Source organism: Gracilinanus agilis, chromosome 3 (assembly GCF_016433145.1).
Source record: "Gracilinanus agilis isolate LMUSP501 chromosome 3, AgileGrace, whole genome shotgun sequence".
NCBI lineage: Eukaryota > Metazoa > Chordata > Mammalia > Didelphimorphia > Didelphidae > Gracilinanus > Gracilinanus agilis.
Window position 1 is genome coordinate 639,070,420 of NC_058132.1, and position 17,101 is coordinate 639,087,520.

At 38.5% G+C, this 17,101-nt stretch overlaps 2 protein-coding genes across 2 annotated transcripts in view; one reads left to right on the forward strand and one right to left on the reverse strand.

Annotated features, from left to right (window-relative positions):
* The window catches only part of MED12L (mediator complex subunit 12L), a 386,104-nt gene that overhangs the window by 325,612 nt on the left and 43,391 nt on the right, over window positions 1-17,101 (forward strand). The window contains exons 27-35 of the mRNA XM_044669473.1: window positions 1,360-1,562; window positions 2,638-2,826; window positions 6,157-6,231; window positions 6,365-6,555; window positions 8,060-8,221; window positions 11,310-11,421; window positions 15,371-15,460; window positions 16,472-16,581; window positions 16,806-16,941. Coding sequence (XP_044525408.1) covers window positions 1,360-1,562; window positions 2,638-2,826; window positions 6,157-6,231; window positions 6,365-6,555; window positions 8,060-8,221; window positions 11,310-11,421; window positions 15,371-15,460; window positions 16,472-16,581; window positions 16,806-16,941 — 1,268 coding nt within the window. The remainder of the gene's footprint in view (window positions 1-1,359; window positions 1,563-2,637; window positions 2,827-6,156; window positions 6,232-6,364; window positions 6,556-8,059; window positions 8,222-11,309; window positions 11,422-15,370; window positions 15,461-16,471; window positions 16,582-16,805; window positions 16,942-17,101) is intronic.
* P2RY12 (purinergic receptor P2Y12) overlaps window positions 1-17,101 on the reverse strand; it is a 69,598-nt gene that overhangs the window by 51,830 nt on the left and 667 nt on the right. The window lies entirely within an intron of this gene.

Below are 17,101 nucleotides of genomic sequence, written 5' to 3' on the forward strand. Positions count from 1 at the left end.
GGGGGGGGGGGAGAGAGAGAGAGAGAGAGAGAGAGAGAGAGAGAGAGAGAGAGAGAGAGAGATTTTTAAATGTTGTATTGCTCTCATACTGCATAGAATACTTTCTTTTTCATTATTTGAACCCTTAGCAACTAGTATTATCGTGCCTTACATGTGGTAGGTGGTTAACAAATACTCAACTTGACTGATTTGAAGAACACAAGACTTGGGGTCAGTTGGGAGCACTTTGGACTTACTGTAAAACTGCTACTGCACGCCCCCACCTTCAACTTTAAGTAAATGTATGTTAAGTCAACCTGATCTGCTAATGGCTTCTAGCAGGGGTATTGCTCTCTGTCGAGATGCGATTGGCAGCAGGATTTTGTCATCCTATTCAGGGTTTGCCATTGCTCAGAAATGTTAAGCTGCTGATGCTAGTAGATTACCCTGAAGCCCTTGACTTGTGAATTAAAAAAAATTAAATTACAGAACACAGCCCTGCAAGCCCCTGCAGCCATTGTAGAATTCTTGTCACCACCTCAAATAAGTGACTTAACTTTGCAAGAATGACCGATTCTATTCTGTAATGGTCAAAAGAAATGTTCATATTTCAAGTTCTCCAGAAATGTGTGTCAACATCTGGGCAGGGCTGGCAAAAAAGTATTCTTTCCTTTGCCCCTTTCCACCAAGTAAGTGGCAAGAGTGGTCAGAGAGCTCCTTTGGACCAACCCTTCTGATATTTGTCTGGTGACTGGCCAAGAGAAAAGTGATTTGCCTTGGATAGTCAATGAGTGCTCTTCCTGACAGGGCTTCCTTAGTATGCCTTGCCCCTTTCCATTCCCAGGGAAATAGATCTCTCTTGACAAGGAGTACATAGTAAGGTGGAAGGTGGACTAAGGGTGCCACCAGTCAAAACTTTTTTATTGATCCGTGGCGAGAAAATAAATCACTTGTAAGAGGGAAGAAATGGAAAAGGGACATCTCGAAAGGTAAGTAACCCATTTTCTCTTTGTTAACAAGTCAAATGAATTCTGCATTTATTCACTTTTACTATAACAAGCACAAAAGAACATGCTATTATGTTTTTGTGATTGTTGTTGGCAAAACTTGGGATGCGTTTTTTTAAGTTCCGGGGAAGAATCCTTGATGTTTATTGAGCAAAACAAGAGGCCATTCTTAAAAGCAGCATTTTTTCCCATCTCTTTTAGAAAATACTCACGGTTCTCTCATTCTTTGTTAGAACATTTTTCTATAGCTTTGTAATTTATTGGAGCCTCTGAGAGTTGAGATGTCTTACTACTTAAAGAAAGAAATGTTGACTTTTAAACTGAATTTCGGCACAATGTTTGACTGGACTCCTTCTGTGTTTCTGCTATATAGGAGATGCTGAAATTGGTAGCAACAGTAATGCCAATGCCTTAAAAAGTGAGGACTTCACTATGAGGGGCTTATTAGATGACATGAATGATGATGATATTTGGAATGCTTCCCAGTCCATGAAACCATGTGGCAAAGCGGTTTCCATAGAAACCGCCAGCTTGAGCGAATACGCTAGATATGTCCTACGAACTATTTGCCAGCAGGTAATTTTCCAGATTCCATCACCTATAATATATTACATATTCGATCGCCTTTTGAGATAGATCAACTCTTTGTGATAGGAAGTTGTCTTTGTAGCTCTGATTCTTGGTGAATGTGCTCATGCGTTTCTTCTCAGTCTTTTTTCCTAGATAAAACGCTCTCTTGATGACTTGAATCTAGCAATGGTTCCTCCAGACATTGGTATATTTATGGTCTACTGGCTCTCCAAAGCATGTTCTGTCTGCAGTTATTGCCCGCTGGCTATCTAAGGCACACACAGCAGCTCAGAGTCAAAAGACTGTTGGCATTCTTAAAGTCTTAAAAGTAGAATTAGGGGGTAATTCTAGGAGATGGTCGGTCAGTAAGAATGTGTTAAGCACTTACCATGTTCTGGGCACTGTGCTAAATAAAGACAGTTCCTGCCCTTGGGGAGCTCACAGTCTAATGGGGGAGACAACCAAAAAAATGAATACTTAACAAATATGTAGTTTGGGGTCCCACAGAGAACCTTAAAGGCATTTTAAAATCCTCTTTTAAACTAAGATTTCCATTTTGGAAGTGGAAGAGATATAAGGCAATTGTCATTATCTTATTTCTTTGATATTTCTACCTTTTTGGAGCTAAATTTTTTCTATACTCCCAGTTATTAGTAGAATCTAAAGGAGGTCCACTTTTAGTCTCAATTCTGAAAGAAGTATATATAATACCTACATCTACCTATGTATGCCTATCAAATAGCATATTTATAGCCAGGAGAAGCAATGGGGGCACAGTGGATACACTCCCATTAGGACCTGTAGATTAAAGAAGATTTGAGTTCAAATCTTGCCTTTTGTACTTCCTAACTATGTTATTCTTGGTCAGTCAGTCATTTAACCACCCCATGCCTCAATTTCTTCCTCTGTAAAATGAGGAGGTTAAGAGTCTTTGGTCTCAGAAGTGCCTTTGGCTCTAAATCTGTGATCCATGGAATGTCTCCAGCGCTGTTGGTGAGTTGAATTCCCAGCCTGGGAGCCAGTAAAGTCCTCACTGCTTGTGAATAATGACCTCTTGATCCTCCCATTATATTCTTACCAGGAATGGGTTGGAGAACATTGTCTGAAAGAACCCGAGAGATTGTGTACAGACAAAGACCTGATATTGGATCCTGTTCTTTCACATAAGCAAGCTCAGAAATTGCTGCAACTGATCTGTTACCCTCACGGCGTCAAAGAGTGCACAGAGGGTGACGACCTCCAAAGGCAGCACATCAAGCGCATCCTTCAGGTAAATGATGTTCAGTTGTTTGAATTCTGCCAGGGATAAGCTGACTCTCTTTAGACATTTTTCATTGTTTTAGAACGACACCTGTAAGTTCCTTCTTTTTCTTCCTGCTCCCCAACTCTCTCCTCCTCTCCCTTTTCTTTTGTTGAACTGTATATGGAAATACCCCTGCATTTCTCTCATGGCATTCGTGAGTTCTGTGTTGTATTTTTTATTTACAATAAAAGCCTCACCACCCCTACCAAAATGAGCACTCTGAGGACAGGAACCATGGCATATGTCTGTACATTTTATGCCCTTGATATATCCTGCATAAAGTATGTTTCTAGGAAAGGATGCCAGGTGAAGGGAGGAATTCCTCGAAATTCGGTGTTCATACTCATCATAGAAATCTGCAGAGTGAAAATGAACACTTTGTCATTGGACACTGTATTTTGTCAGATGTCTAACTAACGCTATTCTGAAATACGAGACTGCCAGTTTTTCAGTGTTTCATTCAGTTTTCCACAGATTTATCCTCTTTTTTTTTTAACTCTTACTTTTTGTATTCAGAACAACTTTAAGACAGAAAGAAGGACAAGGACTAGACAATTGGGTTTAAGTGACTTGCCCAGGGTCACACAACTAGGAAGTTTCTGAGGTCAGATTTGAATCCAGATCCTTCCAACTACAGGCCTGTTTCTCTATCCCCTGTACCACCTAGCTGTTCCTTAGCCTGTTCTTATTAGAAAGAACACATGAATTTTTTCAGTCACGAAGGAAAGGATTCCTAGAAGTGAAATGCCTCGGTGATGCTAACCTCTATCACTACCAGTGTGGTCCTTCTAAATTTTCTGGATTCAGACTTCACTGCAAGTAACTTATTAACATCAGTTTAAATTCAGTGAATGGTTATTAAGCTTCCACTATGTACATCAGTGCTAGTTTAGAAAATTGTTAATAGGGGGGCACCTGGGTAGCTCAGTGGATTGAGAACCAGACCTAGAGATGGGAGGTCCTAGGTTCAAATCTGGTCTCAGACACTTCCCAGCTGTGTGACCCTGGGCAAGTCACTTGACTCCCATTGCCTACCCTTACCACTCTTCCACCTATGAGCCAATACACAGTATTGACTCCAAGATGGAAGGTAAGGGTTAAAAAAGAAAGAAAAGAAAAAAAAAAAGAAAATTGTTAATAGATTCTTTGATTATGTTTTATATGCTATTAGAAATGATCTGAAAGATATTAGTAAAAATTTTTAGCACCTGCTGTTTCAGGCACTGTGCCAAGTCCTTTAGAAATATTCTTATTTTATTGTAACAACAATAATAATATTAATAGCTTATATTTGTATTATGCCAACTATGTGCCAGTCACTTTTAAGTGCTTTACAATCATTATTTATCTCAAAATGCCATGATTTTTTAATATTTAAAAAGCTTTACAAACACGAAATAAAAAATCTGTCACATCCTGGTTTCTTCGTACCTTTTAAGCCTTCTTAAATTTTCCTCCCCTCCTCTACAATTCTTCAGTCCAACTCTAATGACCTACTTACCATTCCTTACACACAACACTCGTCATTTTCTTTCTCCTTGCCTTTGCACTGGCTCTTCCTCAGGCTTGACATTCTTTCCTTCCTCACCCCTGCCTCTTAGAATCCCCAACTTCCTTTAAGACTCCACTGAAGTTCCCCTTTCCGCTGGAGTTTTTTCTCAGTTCCTCCAGCTTCTAGGCTCTTTCATCTCTTCTAAGGGTTATCCTCTCGGTACTTTGTATGTATTTTTAATGTACCCACTTCTTTATATATGGTCTCTCCCAATAAAATTTAAAGTGATTAAGAGAAGGGACAGTTTCATCACTATCACTGAGCACAATGCCCAATACATAGTAAATGCTTAATAATCCTTGTTGATCAGTTGTATTTCCCTTCAAGCAAGATTCTAGTGATTTGTTGATTACATTTCTTGTTATTTATGTGACCAAAATCTTTCCAAAATTAATAGTGATAAAAGTAAGGTGAATTGCAAAGAATATTGATCTAGGGGTCAGGAGTCCTACATTCTATCCCCGACCTTGCTACTTCCTTTCCATATAATTTTGAGCCTTGGTTTCCTCATCTGCAAAATTAAGAGGATTTGACTAGAGGATATTAAGCTTCCTTCTAGCTCCCAAGTCTGTGATCAAGTAACATCTCTGTGACTTTGGGCAAATTTCATCTCTAAATTTACATATCGTTATCAGCAAAATGCAAATAATTTCTTCTCATTTCAACTCAAAATGAATTCAGGAGGCTCAGATGATAATAACATGTGTAGAAATATTTCAGAAACTAAATTCTATATAAATATGTGGAATTATTATAATTATTCCTAACTAAAATTTCGTGTTGATCATCATAGACTGTTGCTAAAATCAGTAGATAGAATTGTCTTCTTGGTTTGTTTTCTTGAGTTTGTCTGAGCAATTATAAGAGGGGGAGTTTCCTTCATTTCTAATTCCTAGCATAGGCAACCCCAAAGAGTTCTTGAGGTGACCTGAAGCCATGGTTTAATCCAAGGCTGGCTGACCAGTGCCATCCCTGAATATCATCCCACCTCCCTACACTGCTTATATGGTGCATAAACATGGCGGACAAACGAATGATCCTTTCCACTAGAATGTGACCTTCTTGAGTGCAGAGACTGTATTTTGCCTGGCACATAGTCAGCTTCTTAATCCATGCTTTTTGACCTATTGACTAATTTTAATATTCACTTAACTAATCATTAAATTGATCATTGAATTAAGCACTAACGAGAAAGTTAAAATCTTTGTAGAAAAACTATTTGAATTGTCCACAAACCAGAGAAAAGCACTTTGGAATTATCCCTTTCTCTTCACTATTACTAGAGAATGGAGCTTCCATGAATTATAAATAGAGAACAGACAGTTGAAACTGATTATTAGATGTCAGAATTTTACTAGATGAAATATGATTTTACTTAAAACAAATAAGCTGTTCAAAATGTCATGTAGTAAATTAAAGCCAAGACAAGTTCTGGAACATTTTACGGTTTAAATATATCTTTTATACCTGGAAAGGGAATACTATGATCAAATGATTACTTAGCATGGCTTTGAAGTGATGGGATCTGGTTTCACATCCTGCTTCTGCCTCTTCCTGTGTGACACAGCACTCCCTCTTTGGGTCTCAGTTTCCTTGTTTGTAAAATCAAGGTGTTAGACTAACTGACCTCTAAAGCCTTATCTTGCTTCTGTCTTATCACTTGTCTGAAAAAAAATTTATTTTTAGCAAGAGTAGTGTTTTTTTGTGAAATGTTTATGTTTATTAATTCCATAAATTTTACCCAGAATCTAGACCAATGGACTCTCAGACAGTCCTGGCTGGAACTCCAGTTAATGATCAAACAATGCATGAAGGAGCCTGTGAGTATTGCTTTGTTTTTCGACCTTTATTTTCGTTCTAACGATTTCACATCAAGAAAAACGTGTTCGGGTTTGGTCGTGGATTCGGTTAAACCTGCCGTGAGTGTGCTAGTTTACTTATGTTTTACTGTAGGGTTCTGGGTCTATGGCTGAAATGAACTGCTTGTTGGATAATATTGCAAAGACGACAATAGAAGTGTTTCAGCAATCCGCTGATTTAAACACTAACTCTTCTAACTCTGGTATAGGCCTCTTCCACCCAAATGCTATTGGAAATGGCGACACAAGTAACACAAGGCAGAATGGTAAAAAGACATTCCTAAGGTATTTTTTCTGTGCCTTTTTTTCACACGTTATTCTTATGATATGTAACAAATCTGATGGTTGTTGTAAAAATAAATCATAACTTTGTGCATATATTTATATATTGTGTATTTATGTATGTAGGAACAATAAATTGTATAAGAGAACCACCTTGTGCCCCCAGAAAGGGCCAGAGAGGAGAAGAATCAATGACATTAGAAATAAATTGGTTAATTATATGTACTTATCAAAGGGTCGTTGGGGAAGTGGTAGGCAATACTTTAGCGATTTAAATCTGAACTTCAAATATAGGAATTCAGGACCTTTGGAACCACAGCTTAAAAATCAGTATTAACTTAGCCCTTCAGGCTCTTGACTAAAGAGCAAATATTGTTGTTATCCCAGATCTTGTGTCCCTGCAGTTTCTTTTCAATGGCATACACATAACTTGTGTCCCTTCCATTTACCTAAGCACATCTAGCCCCACAGCACAGTATAAGATTTTGAATGGCTGAATCACTCAAGGGGAAAAAATTATATTTCATCATTTTTTGAGGCGGGTCATTTATTCTATTTGAATTCTTTGAAAACTCATTATCTATATAAAAATATAAAATCAAAGCATAATGGAAAAGAATGATGACAATGGAGACCCACGGACCTGGGTTCACATTCCACACTTAGCCAAGTCTGTGACCCTTTAGGAAGTCACCTAATCTCAATAAGTCTCTGGCAACCCTTTTGGATTCATCTACCAAGTCCTAGATGGACTATAATCCTTTGGGGTGGGGGGTCCATTTTTTATTGTCATGCAAAGCACACACATATTGGTCATTGTTGTAAGAACAAAGTCAATCAAAACCCAAACCCCAAAATCAAACCATAAATACACTGATGTGAAAGACGACTCCAACATTTCCTTCTCTGGAAGTGGATAGCATTCTCTGTCATAAGTCTTTCAAGATTGTCCCAGATCATTACATACAATCTGTTTTAATGGAGGAGGTTGCCCAATCTGATGAAATCCAAGTACTTAAATGGAGATACATATAAATTCTCCTTAAATAGACTAGTTGATTGAATAATCTGAGTGTGCTACAGAGAGTTTACTCTGCAGATGAAAAGAGATTTTGAAAATCCTAGCTTCTGAAAAAAAAATAGTTGGAAGAGGGGAAGAATTAAAAGAAAACAAAACTCCCAAATCTTCTTTTCATCAGAAGCTGTTTTTTCTTCATGTATTCTAAAATGTTTTGTATGTGTTTTCTATCAGTTGGTTACTATCATCTCTGATATTTATTTTCCACCAGAGCAGACGGGTTAAAGTTAGATGTGTCCACTGCCTGGCAAGATTCAATTTAATTCAGCAAACACTGAGCATCCACCATGTTCAAGGGACTGCCCAAAGTGGACAAATATAACGATGTGGCTTGGGGGACTTGATGTTGTATTTCTTTTATGAATATAGCAGAGGAATGGAAGGTGGCATTTGGAATATGGTGATTTATAATTTCCTTGTGGTTTTTAGTTCTTCTGAACGCAGAGGTGTGTGGCTGGTGGCACCCCTCATTGCAAAGCTGCCCACTTCCGTTCAAGGTAGGGTGCTAAAAGCTGCTGGGGAAGAACTGGAGAAAGGACAGCACTTAGGATCCTCCTCAAAGAAGGAAAGAGATAGACAAAAGCAAAAGAGGTAAGACTCTATAGAATGCTTCTTTCTGTCAGCATTCCTAACCCTTGATGGCCACCAAGAAGCCTCGCCTCCAACAGTGTTTGAAAGTCAAACTTCTAGCCCTAGAGACAGGAAGGTCCTAGGTTCAAATCTAGCCTCAGACACTTCTTAGTGGTGTGACCCTGGGAAAATTACTTAATCCCTATTGCCTCACCCTTATCACTTTTTTTGCCTTGGACCCAATACACAGTATTGATTCAAGACAGAAGATCAGGGTTTAAAAAATAAAATAACATCTCTAGTGGAACATTACCATGTTGACCCAGCTCCTCTGGATCAAAAATCCTACTGTAAGCTGCAGACATCCAAAGCAATGGAAAATTTTGAGCTGCTGAACCCCAGCAGGTCGTAGAGTATCCTTGCAGCTGTTCAATCATTGTTCAGCTACACGATGACTCAATGGACCTCAAACTTCCCAATGTTGTTCTCAGTTCCTCTTTGTCTTCAAAGTAAAATAATTTAATAACAATAGTGCAAAAGGGCATTATTCCTAATACTAAAAGCCAGAAAGAATTCAGTCTAGTACCCCAAAACAGGCAGATGACCATAGGGTTATTATTATATATTTGGGAGCCAGAAAGAAGCTCTGAAGCCCTGTCATTGTTCTGATAGGGAAACTGAGGCCTAAGTTAAGTGACTTGCCCCTTATCATACAGCTAGTTTCTAGGACAGAATTTGAACCCAGTTCTGTTTTTCTCTAAATCCAGCATTTTAGCCATTATAGCATTTAATTACATTTACTGTGTATCCATGGGCAAGTCACTCTCCTATAAATCAGGGAAAATAAGACCTATACTGTTGACTTTACAGGGTTGAAGTCTGTAAAGTATTTGATAAGCCTTTAAGTGCTATATAAATGAGAGTTGTTATTATTACCATGGAAAAATATCCAGATGCTGATTTCAGAATTGTAAGTATTTCATTAACATTCCCTGCCCCTTCTGTGCCTTCCAGAATTCTCTATAGAATTTTTCACATAACTGTGGCTGAGAAAAAAAGATATTTTCCCCCTCATCAATTTAACTGCACTCCCAAGTCCACCCTAAGCCTATATGCCAGTGAACTCTCTACAAATGCTTTTTGGCTTGTGATTCCAATAGAATCGAAATGTATTTTGGTTTGTAATTCAATTCAGCAAATATTTGTTGAGCTCCGTTTGCTAGAGTAGTGTGAAAAAATCTAAAATTCTTTTATATTAATGTGTAGATTTGAGTTTTTAATGTGCTTCTCAAGGTATGGAGCATTTTCTCACAGTAAACCTAAGGTTGATAGCGTGAAGATTATTATGAAAAATGCATAGATGAGGCGATTACAACTCAGAACAGTAAAATGAATTGTCCATAGGTGAGACCTAGACCCATGTATTCTGAATCCAAGCTTAGAATTTTTTACTATATGCTGCCTCTTTCCATTATACAATTTAAAAGACTGGCGGATTTGGAAGAGGTAGACCTGGGCTCAAATTTCATCTCTACCATTTTCTCTGTATTCTGCTGGGCAAATTGCCTCATCTCTCTAGGTCTCGATTTCCTTGTCTATAAAATGAGAAAGTTGCCCCAGTTGGTGGCTCCTAAACCGATGATCCTTTGACCCTCTGTGTGACCCATCCTTTGGGCAAAATGAAACATTCCAAAAAATATTTAAACTTTGGTCTTATTTTAAGAATGATCTCAATAGATGCTGAAAAAGCCTTTGACAAAATACAACACCCATTCCTACTGAAAACACTAGAAAGTTTAGGAATAGAAGGACCTTTTCTAAAAATAATAAACAGTATATATCTAAAACCATCAACAAGCATCATATGCAATGGGGATAAATTAGAAGCCTTCCCTGTCCAGATCTCTTTATCATCTCTGATAATCTGATAAAGACAGATTAGTTGATAAGGAAATAACAGGACACTGAACATCTTTTAGCTCATGCTTCCAGCTCTGGCTCCAGGAGCCTAGAGTTTATTATATATATTTCAAGACTCATTTCACACAAAAGAACCCCCCGAAACTTTGCAAATGCGCAGAAGTTACAAATTATGTCTCATCAAAACACAAAATATTGGCTTCAGAATAGACCAAGGCCAAGGTTGAATTTTGACAGGTTCTTATCAGGAAGCCAAATTGGGGAGTATCCCTCTCAGGGTCAAATTCTCCCCGCTAAGATTTTGGCCTTGACTATACCAGGCAGCAGCATTCCTGGTCAAAGGGGAACAGTGTTAACCCTTTAAATTCAGGTTTGCTAGGAACTTAAAGCTTTTCAATAAGGCCACAATACTTTTCAACAAGAAATCACAAGGATCACAAAAGGGGTCAAAAGAGGAGTCTCAGATTTTTATCTATTCTCTTATTGGCTTCCCACATTCCCATTAAGATCAGGAGTGAAACAAGGATGCCCATTATCACCTCTATGATTTAATATTGTACTAGAAACACTAGGGGTAGCAATTAGAGAAGAAAAAGAAATTGAAGGTATTAAAATAGGCAATGAGGAGATCAAGCTATCACTCTTTGAAGACGATACGACGGTCTACTTATTTTAGGAATGAAATGAAGAGAATGAACTGGTTATGTGTTGTGCAGCCTTTCCAAAGTTTAAAATCTTTGTGAAGAAACATTGTTGAGATAGCCTTGCAGGTTTACAAATAGACTTGCCCTAAATTGAAATGTTTGTTAATATTAGGTTAATGATCTCCAAGGTCCTTTCTCTATCAAAAACATGCTATTTTTTCCAGTTTAGTTCAGAAGGCCATGAGGGCATCCATGTTTATTGAAGTGGCAAGTGCCAATTTCCCATTTACCCTGCCCCTTCTCCTTGTTAGGAATCCGCTGAGTCTTTTAAGCTGACTCATCTTGGGACACATTAAACTACTGAAAATATCGCGCTGTTTCTAAAATCTTATTACCAAAGATATGATTTATATAAACTCCACCTGAGTTCCTTCTTTTCTTTGCAAGAAAATAAAAGCAAACAACCGGAAGGAAGGAATTATATTGAGAGAGAAATTAGTAATCCATTCTTCTAACTTAATCTGTTCCTTTTGCTTCCTTTATAGTATGTCTCTCTTAAGTCAGCAACCTTTCCTTTCATTGGTCCTTACCTGCCTTAAGGGACAAGATGAGCAACGAGAAGGCCTCCTAACATCCCTGCAAAACCAAGTTAATCAGGTAACAGAGATGTGTACTGAGTCAACCAAACTCTTCTTTCTCAGTCATCAATTTCCTTGTTCTTTTGAATCTTGGATTTTAAGATTGTCAGTGAGCACAAAAGCACAAGGGCTCCCCTCCAGCCCTCTACTTGACTTTTTTGGTGTGTCCCTTTGGCATCTAGAGAAGTCTATGGACTCCTTCTCAGGTTAATGTTTTTAAATAAAGAAAAGAAAATAAAGAAAATTGCAAAGAAAAACCAATTACAGTACAAGATACAGCAGATAGACATGGAAGCTAGAGTCAGGAAGACCTGAGTTAAAATCCAGCCTCAGACACCTCTGGTCATATGACCCTAGCCAAATTATTTATCCTTTCAGTTTCCTCATTTTTAAAAATGGAGGTAATGAAAGCTCTGATCTCTAGGGTTGTCGTGTATGTCAAATGGAATTATATTGGTAAAGCAAGTACAAATGCTAACTACATGATTTTGATTCTTATATTGAAATGTTGTTAAATTGTTTGAAAAACACTAAAAAAATTTGATGAATTCATTGTACTTTGAATAAAATTAAAACGCTAAGCCAACAGATCTACCTAACTCACAGACTCAAACCATAACAGACACATGAATAGGTTGATTAAGATTTGATTCAATCTAAAGATAGTCTAAATAATCAAACTGATTAATCAAATTAACTGCATATAGTCTCAATAATCAAATAACAGGGGGCTGCTAGGTGGCTCAGTGGATTGAAAGCCAAGCCTAGAGACAGGAGGTCCTGGGTTTAAATTTGACCTCAAACACTTCCTAGTTGTGTGACCCTGGGCAAGTCACTTAATCCCCATTGCCTAGACCTTCCCACTTTTCTACCTTGGAACTCAATACACAGTTTTGATTCTAAAATTGGAAGGTAAGGGTTTTAAAAAAAAATCAAATAACATATCTCATCATTGCTCATCATATTTGTAAGAAGATGGCATGTGTAGGTAGAAGCTTGACAGAATGCACTTCTTTTTGTTCCCCACCCCTTTCATGGGCTTCCATGAATCTGGCCCAGAACTTGTATGATTTAGAAACATAATTATACCAGCTCATATAGTCAGGCTCTCAGGAGCTGAATCAGGCTAACCCAACTCTCAAGACCTTAATTTTTAGGCTAAATTGTTAAATGAATTTATAATAAAGGGATCTATATTTCCAATACCCTTTTCCTGGTATCAAGATATCAAGGGAAACAACTTAATCATCCAAAAGTTTCTTGGCAATTGTGGATGCAGAAAGGGTGAGAAATTGGATAAATCACAATACATAGATTCATGACATTTGTTTTTATACCAAATTCTGCTCCTTGACTTTAAGCAATCACTTGCTGCCTTCCCTCTAAAATAAGGAGGTTGGATTAACTCATTTCTTAAGTTCCATTCCAGATGGAACTTAACCCAGAGGGTTAGTCCTATGAGACATTATATCTAAATTATTTTAGAGTCTGAGATATTTATATTTATTTTACTAAAGAATGTTAGAATGGTGACTGGTATATTCACCTCCTCCCCTTCCTCTCCTCTCACTTGATTCTAAGGCTTCTGACTTCATCATTCAATTGAAATTCCTCTTTCCGAAATTATCAGTGGTCTCTTATTTGCCAAATCTAATGGCCTTTTCTCAGTCCTCATCTTTTTTGACCACTCTGCACCTTCTAATGCAGTCATCTTTTCCTGGATACCCTTTATTTTCTAGGTCTTCGTGACACTGGTTCTTCTCCTCCTATCCAACTGACAGCTCCTTGTCAGTCTACTTTGCTGATTCTTCCTCTACATTAAGCCCACTCACCCTTAGTGGGCCCCATGATTCTATCCCAGTCACTCTTCTTTTCTCTCCCTACACTATCTGGCATGATGATCTTATCAGCTCTTATGGATTCAATGATCATCTCTCTGAAGATGATCTTCAGATTGTTTTTATCCATCCATAACCTCTCTCAAACTGTTATCCCACATCTCCAATTACATTTGGGACCCCTCAAAGTGGATGTCCCTCAGACATCTTAAACTCAACATTTCCACCCAAATCATTTCCATTTCTGAACTTCTCTATCACCACTGAAGGCACCATTATCTTCCTAGCCATTTATCCTCACAACCAAAGTGACGTCTTTGTTCCTCACTCATGGTACACACACACACACACACACACACACACGCACGCACGCACGCACGCATGCACACACACTATGATTTGTTGTTAATTCTTGCCATTTCTACCTTCATAACTTATTTCATTAACATTTCCTTTCCTGTATTCACACAGCCACCACCCTAGTACAGCCCTCCCCCACCCCATCACCTCTCTACTTGGACTATTGTGTTATTGTAATTCAGTCATTTCAGTCCTGTCTGGCTGTGACCCCATTTAGGGTTTTCTTGGGAAAGATCCTGGAATGGTTTGCCATTTTCTTCTACAGCTCATTTTACAAATGAGGAAATTGAGGAAAACAGAGTTAAGCAAATTACCCAGGGTCACATAGCTAATAAGTGTCTGAGCCTGGATTTCAACTTATGAACATGAGTCTTCTTGATCCCAGGCTCAGTACTACACTTGACCTAATATAATATCCTTCTGATTGGGTCCTCTACCTCAAGGGTCTCTCCACTCCAATCCATCCTCCTCAGCAACCAAAGCAATTTTTCTAAGGTACGTATCTGACCATGTTCTCTGTTACCTCCAGGATCAAACAAAAATTTTTTGTTTAGCACTTAAAGTCCTTTCTTCACTACTTTGCCCTTTCCTGTTAGCTAGTCTTCTTACACTTCACAACACAAACTTTGGCCTTTTTACTTAACTACCTCCAGAATCCATGTTTAGACTCTCCACTCTTAACCTCTGCTTCCTGGCTTCCTTCAAGCCTCAGTTCAGATCTACCCCTTCCCAGTTCCTTTCCCTCTCCTCACCCCATATCCTCCCTTCTGCTAGTGCCTTTCCTTTGATTACATTCCATTTATTTTGCCCAATCCTGTTTACATGGTTGTTTAAATGTTGTCTCCCCATTAAACTATGTGAGCTCCTTTAGATCAGGGACGCTTTTTGCCTTTCCTTATATTAAAGGTGCTTAGCTGAGTGCCTAACACACAGTAAGGGCTTTATAAAATTGCTTATTATATGACTGATTGACTTTATCAAGGCTTTATCAATAATACTTCTATTTGGGCAGCTAAGAGCCAAGCCTAGAAACGGGAGGCCCATCTTAGAATTAATAGTGTATATTGGTTCTAAGGCAGTAAGGGTGAGGCAATGGGGAATAAGTGACTTAACCAGGTTCACACAGGTAGGAATTATCTGAGGCCAGATTTAGATCCAGGACCCAGGTCTAGCTTTCAATTCTCTGAGCCATCTAGATGCCCCCCCCTTTATACTCTTAAAAAATTATTTAGGATCCCATCCCAGAAGTTTTGTATGTGTGGGTTCTATCTATCAGTATTAACTTATTAGAAATGAAAACATTTTCACATTATTATAAAAATAATTTTGACTCTTGAGGACCCATCGGTTTCCTTGGAATTTATTTTGGGTACCGCTGTTTTCGCTTGTAGTGCCTCCGCCTCAAAAAAGAAAACCAAAACCTCACAGAACTCCTTATTATGTTGGGAGGGAGTGAAAGTGACTTATTTGGATTTCGCTTCCTCTACCTGCCCCTGCTCCTTGCTCAGAAAGACAGTGAAATGACCAAAATTCTTACAGTAAGGAGGAGGAAGAAGAGCAAAAATAAATACAAATTATTACGATAAGATAAAAGCCAATCATGAGTTTTAGCATAATATTGTTGCTTTAGAAAATAATGTTACTCTTAAATAAATGTAATTCTCCATAGAGTCTGGAGTTTGCCATTGGTGGACAATGAAAGACACCCTTTAGAATTAAACGAGACAAAAATCCAATTCTAACAAAACAACATTTATTTTTCGGTCTCAGATTTTAAGTAACTGGAGAGAAGAACGTTACCAGGATGACGTTAAAGCAAGGCAAATGATGCATGAGGCATTGCAGCTCCGTCTTAATTTGGTAGGAGAAAATACTTTTGAGTTTCCTTATCTCATTATTTGAATCAAATTAGAAATTAACCAGATGAAAATAAGTTTTCATTTTGGGTCCTCAAAGCAGACTGTAATACAAAGTGGCTCATTCCATTATCTCTTTGTATCCGCTTTCTTTCTTACTTTTTTCTCCTTACTTTTCCTTTCATCTTGCCTCCCTTCGCTAGGAGGCCCCAGCAGGTTTTTCAGATGTTGTCTAGTCTGGGGGCCTTCAACCTGATCTGGTAGGACATGAAAGAAAGGATAATACAATGAAGGATCCAGTGCAATGAGTTCTAGTCCTTACAATGGAAAAGTGGGTTGCAGTGGGTTCTAATCCTAGTTATAACGTGCCACTGTGTGGGTCTCGGGTTTCTTCTTTTGTAACACAAAGAGGATGCCGGAGGATCTTTAAGAACTCCAGGGGACCAAAGGAGAGGTCATTTCTGGGTGTAAAATGGACAGTGGGAAAGTGTTGCAGTGGGTTCTAATGCTGTTTCTAACCTGCCACTGAGTAAGAAGAATATGACCTCTGGGAGTCTTGGGTTTCCTCTTCTACAAAATGAAGAGGATTCTAAGACTTCAAGGGGTAACAAGGGAGATGGTTTCTGGCTATAAAGTTATCACGATTGCCACTTTGAAATGCTTAGCCAGAGTAGCCCACGTCTTTCCTCGTCCCTAAAAGCCACGAGATACTGATTACCAAATTATAAACCAGACTTTTCTTTCATTCAAACTCGCCTCCTCCTTTCTCTTCTACTCCAACTCAGCTCACATTTTCCAAACATGAAGAAACCTGAATTGTTGACAGTTTACTGCTTTTCCCTTATGGTAGAAGAACCAGCAAGGGGGGGAAAGGGAAGCTGGGGAGATCAGAGGCTGGCACAGCCTGCAGATGACCGTACCCTGACTAATCCCCCACCCCTCGAGTCGCTGAGAGTGATAGTGGTGATGTTCTCGCTTGGTTTTCTATAATGCAAACTTGTATTTTACATGCTAGGTAGGAGGAATGTTTGACACCGTGCAGAGAAGTACCCAGTGGACTACAGACTGGGCACTTCTGCTCCTTCAGATAATTACTTCAGGAACTGTTGACATGCAGACTAACAAGTATGTTTTGTTTTGTGGTTTATTTGTTTGTTTTTTTTTTATCATTTCCAATTTCTCTTCTGCATGTGTGGTGTGTTCTTTTGATTCTGCAACAAGCTATTTGCCTGGATACATTAATGCTTTGAAAGAACACCTGAGAATGCCTTGACTAGTCTATGAGTGTCTTTGTTACTCTTCTGAAATGAAACTTGATTATCTTTTCTAAATCTTTACCCCGCTCCTAGTGAATTATTCACCACGGTTCTTGACATGCTGGGCGTACTGATCAATGGAACCCTAGCCTCTGACCTGTCCAGCTCCTCCCAGGGTGGAGCCGAAGAAAACAAGAGAGCCTACATGAATCTAGTGAAGAAACTGAAAGTATGTTTGTGATTCCTAAATCTTATTACATCCTATTAACTTCTGAAAACGTATTAAAATTATGCATGCTTTGAATTCAGAACTCTTTTGTGTCCATCCCTCAGGTATAAAACCCCCCAGAAAGTATATGACTATCTGGCATTATTTCTATTTTATTTCC